Source organism: Octopus bimaculoides, chromosome 2, assembly GCF_001194135.2.
Source record: "Octopus bimaculoides isolate UCB-OBI-ISO-001 chromosome 2, ASM119413v2, whole genome shotgun sequence".
NCBI classification, from domain to species: domain Eukaryota; kingdom Metazoa; phylum Mollusca; class Cephalopoda; order Octopoda; family Octopodidae; genus Octopus; species Octopus bimaculoides.
The window spans coordinates 132782876-132791889 of NC_068982.1; the positions used below are offsets into that span (position 1 = coordinate 132782876).

Genomic DNA, 9014 nt, shown 5'->3' on the forward strand with positions numbered 1-9014 from the left:
TATATATATATATATATATATCCTAATCATCATCATTTAAAGTCTGTTGTCCATGCTAGCAAGGGTTGGACTGTTTAACCAGGACTTGTAAGCTGAGGGGCTGTACCAGACTCCAGTCTGATTTGGCATGGCTTCTACTGCTGGATGCTCTTCCTAACACCAATCACTCTGAGAGTGTAATGGGTGTTTTTGCATGCCATCAACATGGGTGTTAGTTATATGACATTGAGCTCACCAAAAGTCATTAGTCCCACAAGATACTATATTGGGCCCACTTCTCTTCTTTATTTACATCAATGACATTATTTACATCATCAAACATGACAGCATTTGAACTTTTGCAGATGACTCTAAGCTTCTGAAGGTCATCGACAGGAGAGGGGATCAAGCAAAAATCCAATCAGACTTGCTCATTGTTATCCAATAGATAGAAAAACACAATATGCAGCTACAAGCAGATCATCTGTGCATGCTGTTCACCTTGGAATGACAGAAATGTTTTTCTTGGATCTGAGAGACTACCATTAATTAATAAACATCCAACTATCTTATGGTTTTCAAAATAACTACAGAATATCCGTGGGTACTGTTGCTAGTAATGCTTCTCTTTTATCAGCTCTTTAAAATGTGTTAATAAAAAAGGTAACAAAAAGAAGGAAAAAGATTAATGTAAATTTTAAACTATTGAAATAACAACATAGCAACAGAAAATTGTTTCGTTTTGCTTATTTTATAAAAACAAAAACACCTCCATTGAGTGATCCAAATCAGTTGACAACATGTATCCTACTTAAACATCATCACTGTTGCATCCATAACTTCATCATGTTTATCAATGCCAATTTTGTCACACTTACCTATCTTTCATAGAATCTATTTTGGGGTGACACATGACATTTCAATATTCTGTAATCTTTTTAACTCTTATAATAACAACCCACATGAGACTGCCCCTGGTTCTATGATATAAACTTCCTGTTAAAAATAATCTAAATTAAATCTTCCATTGTTAAACACCACTTTAATTACTTTAAACTTCCTGTTTAAAGTAATCTAAATTAAATCATTCATGTTAAACACCACTTTAATGATAAAGTTATTTTTCTAAATTCTTTGTTAAGTTCAAACTTAATTGAAACAAAGGCCATTGTATTTCAACAGAAATAAGTTAAGAAAAGGCTTAAACATTATTTTAAAATATGAATGTCTTGTGGATCATAATTCTCTCTGTTTCAAATTTTGTCAATGCAATCTCATTAGCTGCAACCAAGGCATACTACCTGAATGCATAACTTACTGTTTCTGGAACTTCACTATATCTTGAACACTATCATTCAAATGTTATACAATGTCTTGAGAGTCTGCACAAATAAAGTGAGCTTGTCAGTAAGCAGTCCAAGGTTTTTGTTGACCTGTAAGGATATAGCTTGACCCTGCCTGAGATTTGAAACCAAATCTACCTGCTTGTTGCTTGTCAAAACGATAGGGAAATCCTCTCCACACCAGATGACTGATGAAGAAACACTCGAACCCCTAGGACTTGGGCTGGACAAGGAAAAGTCAGTCTTTTGTTTAAGGTTTGACCTACATTACTGACCATAGTCTATATAACAAAGAAAATCTCCTATATCTTCCTCTTTTGTGTCAGCCAGACCAAGGAGCAACACACTCTTTTGCATCAGCCATACAAGAGCAGCACTTTCCTTGGCCACAAGAAAGACGATGCCACCTCTATCCTTTCTTCCTTTCTAGTCAGCACTGTGCATTCCTTACTCTTTCACTCTCTACTGACTGACAACCTTTTTCTATACTATCAACTACTAACTGGCGAGCCAACCTTGTCATCATCACTAGAATTGCTACTGTCTCTTTAAGTACCTGTTGGGAAAACGAATAAACATATGTAAAGAATATTTCAGCCTTTTTGGTGTTTATTCTTAATCTGACGCAAGTATCTTGAAGCATTACATCGACATGCTACATTTGGTAGACGGCTACATTCCAACCCAAAGCATAACATTAGCCGCTAAAGACCCAACCGAAGAGGGGCACAACACACGCATGTTATTGCTTAAAAGTACTAATGTGTATAAGATATGTGAACCAATTTAAAAAAAAAATAAAATTCATTTCTATATTTAAGAGTTGAGGTGTCTTGTGGAAATTTAGAACCTGGGTTCTCATTCCTAAGGTATTTTTCGATGTTAATATTATTATTATTCAGCTCACTGCTTGGAATCGAACTCGGAATCTTGGGGTACTAACCCCAGGATTCCAAGTTCTTAACCACTATGCCATATTCCCATGGGCATTTATGGAGTGAATTTTAGGGCTTATAAATCTAATATTTTCGTATCATTCCTTAATACCAGTTCCCACATGCTACTCATATCTGCACTCGGTCTACTTAGGAGATTGTTGTGTCCTAGCATATGTGCTGCTTCTTTTAATTTTCGTATTTTCCAGCGGTGACCTATGTCTATTATTTTAACTTCATCCCACAGGGGCAGGTGGTCTCCATTTTTCCACACATCATCAGCTACCCCCAATTTATCAATATCTCCTCGTGTCACAGCTTTGCGATGTTCGTTTAACCTTATTTTGAGGGGGTGTCATTGTTTTGCCTTTGTATAACCTACCACAGCTCAATGGGATGGAGTAAATACAGTCTTTGGTCATATTCTCTTCTATTGGTGGTTTTACTCAAAGGAGATATTTACGAAGTGTTGTATTACTCTTGAATCTTTTCGGAGAGGCCTTTCACATAGGGTAGACAGACTGTGGATACAAAAGATATGCGGCCCATATGACATCAGGACAACATTCAAGAGTAATACAACACTTCATAAATATCTCCTTTGAGTAAAACCACCAATAGAAGAGAATACGACCAAAGACTGAGTGTACTCCATCCCACTGAGCTGTGGTAGGTTATACAAAGGCAAAACATGCCACCCCCTCAAAATAAGGGTAGATGAACATCGCAAAACTGTGACATGAGGAGATATTGATAAATCGGGTGTAGGTGATGATGTATGGAAAAATGGAGACCACCTCCCCCTGTGGGATGAAGTTAAGATAATAGACAGAGAACACCAAAGGAAAATACAAAAACTAAAAGAAGCAGCACATATGCTAGGACACAACAACCTTCTAAGTAGACTGAGTGCAGATATGAGTAGCATGTGGGAACCGGTATTAAGGAAGGATAGGAAAATATTAGATTTATAAGCCCTAAAATTCACTCCATAATTGCCACAAGAATATGGCGTAGTGGTTAAGAGCTACTAACCTGAAGATTCCCAATTCGATTCCAAGGAGTGACCTGAATAATAATAATAATAATAACATCAAAAAATACCTTAGGAATGAGAACCAGGTTCTAAATTTCCCCAAGACACCTGATGAAGGTTGGAGGGTATATCAGCTGAAACGTTGTTAACAACAAACAAGATGAGGACAAATATCCGTCAAATGTAAATAATGTAAAAATAAAATTATACTCCAATTTTGAATTAACAGCTTCTCAAATAAATTCGTACTCCCTTCCACAATATTACAATTCACTTGGAAAGTCGTCCTAAATGTCAATGTTACAAAACTTGTTAGTAATATTTTACCTCATCTATGAATGTATTTTAACTTTCATTTCAGAACACAAAAGTTTCTTTGAATTGAAATTATTCCATATGAAATTTTCAAAAGTTTATATCTAGTAAATATTTTTTTAAAATTAGTTCATCAGTTTAAGAACTACCAACCTGCGATTACTTGCATAAAATAGAATCATCGTAATGGTCAATATGAAAACCAACACCACAATGACCGTAATAAAAACTATGAAATTCTTCTCCTTGTTGTCAACAGTTACAAATGGTTCAGATTCCTAGAAGAGCAAGAAATATCAATCAACAATGATTTTTACAGAAAAATAAACATAAACATAAAAATCACATAAGAATGACATCAATAATTAAATAATAATTTCCAACTGAGGCAATTTGTTGGATGGGGATTAGTTAATTAAACTGATCCTTGTACTTCATTGGTACTTTATTTCATTGCTTCTGGAGGGATGAACAGCAAAGATTTGACTTCAGAATGTAAAGAACCAATGCAAACACCACAAGGATTTTGTCTCTGACACTGTAATGATTTTGACAATCAACTGCCCTAACAATAACAACAGAGGCAACAACAACAAAAACAACAACCACAATCTATAAAAATTGTAACTGTGGTAATTGGTGCATTAGAGACGGTGTATAGATAAAGAAGGTTGGAATGGAATCTCCTGTAGAGCTTCTATAGAAAATTTGACTCCTAGGAGCAGGGAAGATTATCAAAGGGGTTTTGAGCATTTAATGATTTATCATAAATTCTCCCAGGAATAAGATTAATCCTGAATCAAAACAACAACAACAACAACAATAATAATAATAATAATAATAATAATAATAATAATAATAATAATAATAATAATCATTTAACATTTGCTTTCCATGCTGGCATGGGTTGGATGGTTTGACAAAAATCTGGTAAGTTGGGGGGGGGGGCTGCACTAGGTCCCAGTCTGATATAGTAAGGTTTCTATGGTTGGTGCCCTTCCCAATGTCAACCACTTCAAAAGTGTAGCGGGTGGTTTTTTATGTGCCAATGATCTGACACTGGCATCAGCCATGACTACGGTCTCACTTGGCTTGACAGGTCTACACAAGCATGGTATATCATCACCAAAGGTCTTAGTCACCTGTCGCTGCTTCCATGAGGCATAATGCTCAAATGGTGCTTTTTACATGCCACCAACATGGGTGCCAGTCAGATGGCACAGGCATTGGCCACAACTAAGATTTCACTCGGTTTGACAGGTCTTCACAAGTACAGCATATCGCCCAACGATTGAAGGTGCTTTTAATGAGCCAGTTATGTGCCACTGGCATGGGTACTGGTCAGACAGCACTGGCATTGACCATGACTACAATTTCGTTCGGTTTGACAGGACTTCACAAGCAAAGCATATAGCCCAATGATTGAAGGGTTCTTTCAATGGGTCACTTACACAACATTGGCAGTGACAACGATTCCGATATCACTTGGCTTGATGGGTCTTCTCAAGCATGACATATCTCCAAAGGTCTCGGTCACTTGTCATTGTCTCTGTGAGGACCAACATTCGATGATCGTGCTTCACCACCTCACCCCATGTCTTCCTGGGTCTACCTCTTCCACAGGTTCCCTCTACTGTCCTCATCCATGTGCATCACATGACCATACCAGTGCAGTCATCTCTCTTGCACACCATATCTGATGCTTCTTATGTCCAAATTTTCTCTTAGGATGCTTACACTCTGTTGTGGATGCACACTGACATTACACATCAAGCAGAGCATGCTAGCTTCATTTCTTTTTAGCATGGCTGTTCGCAAATATGTGTCATACAGACTGCCTTTCACTCCAAGTGAGAAGTCCTTTGTTACCAGCAGCTCTTTGTTATCAGGAGCTCTCTGAACTTTGCCCAGCCTTCTCTTATTTTAGCAGCTATGCTTTCAGAGAATCCACCTGAACTACTGACTTGGTCACCTAGGTAACAGAAGCTATCAACTTCTTGTAATTTTTCCCCTGGAATGTGATGGAATCTATTTTCTGTACATTTTTGGTGTTTATTGTACCTGCACACCTTCCACACACAAAAACTATTTTCCCTGTTAACCTTCCTCTAATATTGCTAAACCTCTTATGTAGCCCTAGCTTACACAGCAGACACCTTTTGGAGTTTCTCTCTATGCCTTTTCTACTGGCCAAGCAGGACCATATACCTGAAGGAATTTATGATTTGTCTGCCTTCCTACTTAGTAAGACTTTGATTTTTGCTAGGTTAACTCTAATGCACTTTGATTCTAGACGTTGCTTCCACACCTGAATCTTCTTCTCTAGTTCTGGTAGTGATTCAGCTATTAGAGAAAGGTCATCAGAATAGAGGAGCTCCCAAATAATAATAATAATAATAATAATAATAATAATAATAATAATAATAATAATAATAATAATGAGGAAAGTATTAAATAGCTGAAAAGACTGAACAGCATGATACTGTAGGCTGCAGGTAGTAAGCCTGCTATGCATGCAAGACTCCAGAAGCTCCAACAAAACCTGTGATAAAGAGATAATAGCTATAATAATAATAATAATAATAATAATAATAATAATAATAATAATAATAATAATAATAATAAAATAGAAATTAGAAAAATGTGGAATCTGAAGACGAAAACAATACCTATTGTCATAGGTGCCCTGGGAATGACAGCGAAACGGGCTGATTACTACCTAGCTCAGATACCAGGAAACCCCAAAATGGCTGAAGTTCAAAAGATAGTGCTCATGGGAACTGCCCATATCCTACGTAAAATACTGTCTATGTGATCTCAAATTTTAAAGCAAACACATAATTTTCTTATGGTTTCTTAAACATTCACTTGAACAAAACTGTACAAATCCAAATATATGGTACCCTAGGCATAACACCTACATGAACTTCTAACTTGTTGTCTCTTGAGGTCTCTGGGTGAGACTTGGATCCAACTTGTACAAATGCAAAACAAAAGTCAAACATAAAATAATAATAATAATAATAAATACACTGATGCAGTACCAAGCAGTGGCTCTCATGGCTTCTGATCTAAACTGATTGGAAGTGTTATCATGTACATTGTTTTGTCTTGGTATAAATGATGGACTACAGCAAATATTCTGCTCAATACCACAGATTTGCTTGTCAATTGTTTGACCATAACTAGTTGAGCATGTCCCTTAGTGGCTGACGATATGTGCATCTCTGATCACAAGCAGAAGTAGTTGGGGAGCATCATAGGTATGTGTTGAGAGGAATTCTTTGGGGTTTGAATAGGATATGGGCAGTTCCCATGAGCACTATCTTTTGAACTTCAGCCATGGGGTTTGAATAATTCACCTCTGGAAACAAGGATGTTTCCTTCATCATCCTTAAAAAAACCTTATTCTGGAACCTTTTGAATGGAATGGGCTACTTGACCAGAAAAAAATTCTAACTGGGCCCCATATGTAAGGTCAGGCACTGTTTATCTTGATAAAAGATCAGCATGTCGTGCACATATGGCTGTGATGCATGTGCCTGGTGTATCTTTATGAGATGGGTAGTTATGATGGGTATACTAGAGCTCATATATTTTACCCTAGTGCCACTTTGATGACATGCACTGCTCTCTTGCTCAGTGATAATAATAATAATAATAATAATAATAATAATAATAATAATAATAATAATATTAATAATAATAATAAATTATAATAATAATAATAATAATAATAATAATAATAATAATAATGATAATAATAATAATAAATGATAATAATAATAATAAATGATAATAATAATAATAATAAATAATAATTCTTTCTACTGGAAGCACATAGCCTCAAATTTGGGGGAAGGGATTAAGTCGATTACATCGACTCCAGTGCATAACTGGTGCTTATTTAATCAAACCTGAAAGGATGAAAAGCAAAATCGTCCTCGGTGGAATTTGAACTCAGAACATAATGGCAGATGAAATACTGCTAAATATTTCACCTGGCAAGCTAACTTTTCTGCCAGCTTGGTGCCTTAATAATAATAATAATAATAATAATAATAATAATAATAATAATAATAATAATAATAATAATAATAATAATAATAATAGTAGTAGTACTAGTAGTAGTAGTAGTAGTAGTAGCAGCGGCGGCGGCGGCGGCGATGGTGGTGGTGGTAGTAGTAGTAGTAGTAGTAGTAGTAGTAGTAGTAAGAAGAAGAAGAAGAAGAAGAAGAAGAAGAAGAAGAGTGAAGGAGGAGGGGGACAATACAAAACAGGCATAAGGGGTTTACATATAAGGGAATGTTAAAAAAAATAGGTAAAGGAAAAGTATGCAAGGTATACATTAAAAGAAGGGAAGTATACATAGTATATAGCACTAAGAAGAAGAAGAAAGAATAATAAAAAAAATCATAGTGATGGAGTCCTCTTGATACAGGTGGGCCTCTTGGGATAATAATGGAATCTCACCATCTAAGATCACCCTGAATACCAAGGACAAGTAATCTTTCCAATTCCTTTCCTCCAGTTCACAAGTCTAAACTTTGAGCAGTACCATCCACTCTTGCCATTTTCACAACTTTTGATAAATTTACTCGAGGACAGCAGCTCCCTCTCCACCCTCATTTTCTTTTTCAAGTGAAACTTGAAAAAGTCGATGAGGGTTTTACCAAAGAAGAATGTCTCTGTCTTCATTCCTTTCAACCACGTTTACCAGACAACCTCTTTCACCACTTTTACAAGAGGAACACAAAACATTTACCATTCAAAATCTGAAATCAAACAGTTTCCTACCTTAACTCTTTCTACTGCAAAATTTTCAAACTTCTCTGCATTTAAAACTCTTTTCATATCAAGGATTCTATATATTAATGAAAAAAAATCAAACATGAATTTAGTAGCTTCTTGGTTTTCTACATATTTTCTACATAAAGTAAAGTAAAATTCATTATATAGTTATTCATGAAGTATATAATGGAACTTCATACAAATATAAAATATATAAGTATTCTTTTATTGTCTTAGAAGGAACAGTTTACCTTTAAGAAACACATGCATTGGTTCTATTCCATTTCTTTACTCAACTAGAGATTCAATTAACCAATAAACTAATTGGTTTTTCGAGAAATTGTACAGTCAGTCAATCAATCAGCTGGTTTATCAAAATCTTTTCATAACCATTTTCCATTTCATCAAATTTGCTCCTTTCTCTCCAATGAGGTAGACCTGAATTTTATTGATGAGACTGCATATAGGGATGAAAGTCCTTGGTGAAATAGAACCAGCGTGTGTAGTTCTTATTAGCAAAATGACCCCCACCAAAAAATACAAACAACATCTGTTTCAATATACAATTTTGCATCATGAATCTTGCAAAAATGAAATAAAAGCATTTTATTTAAT

General features: G+C 35.5%; 2 protein-coding genes across 2 annotated transcripts in view; both read right to left on the reverse strand.

Annotated features, from left to right (window-relative positions):
- The window catches only part of LOC106867972 (uncharacterized), a 17854-nt gene extending 9388 nt beyond the window's left edge, over nt 1-8466 (reverse strand). Inside the window, exons 1-2 of the mRNA XM_014913052.2 lie at nt 8406-8466; nt 3762-3886 (exon numbers count right to left, since the gene is read on the reverse strand). Of these exons, the coding sequence (XP_014768538.1) occupies nt 3762-3886; nt 8406-8462 (182 nt within the window). The 5' untranslated portion in view covers nt 8463-8466. The remainder of the gene's footprint in view (nt 1-3761; nt 3887-8405) is intronic.
- Nucleotides 1-9014, reverse strand: part of LOC106881856 (cadherin-23) — a 65987-nt gene that overhangs the window by 9291 nt on the left and 47682 nt on the right. Inside the window, exon 9 of the mRNA XM_052965882.1 lies at nt 3762-3886. Coding sequence (XP_052821842.1) covers nt 3762-3886 — 125 coding nt within the window. The remainder of the gene's footprint in view (nt 1-3761; nt 3887-9014) is intronic.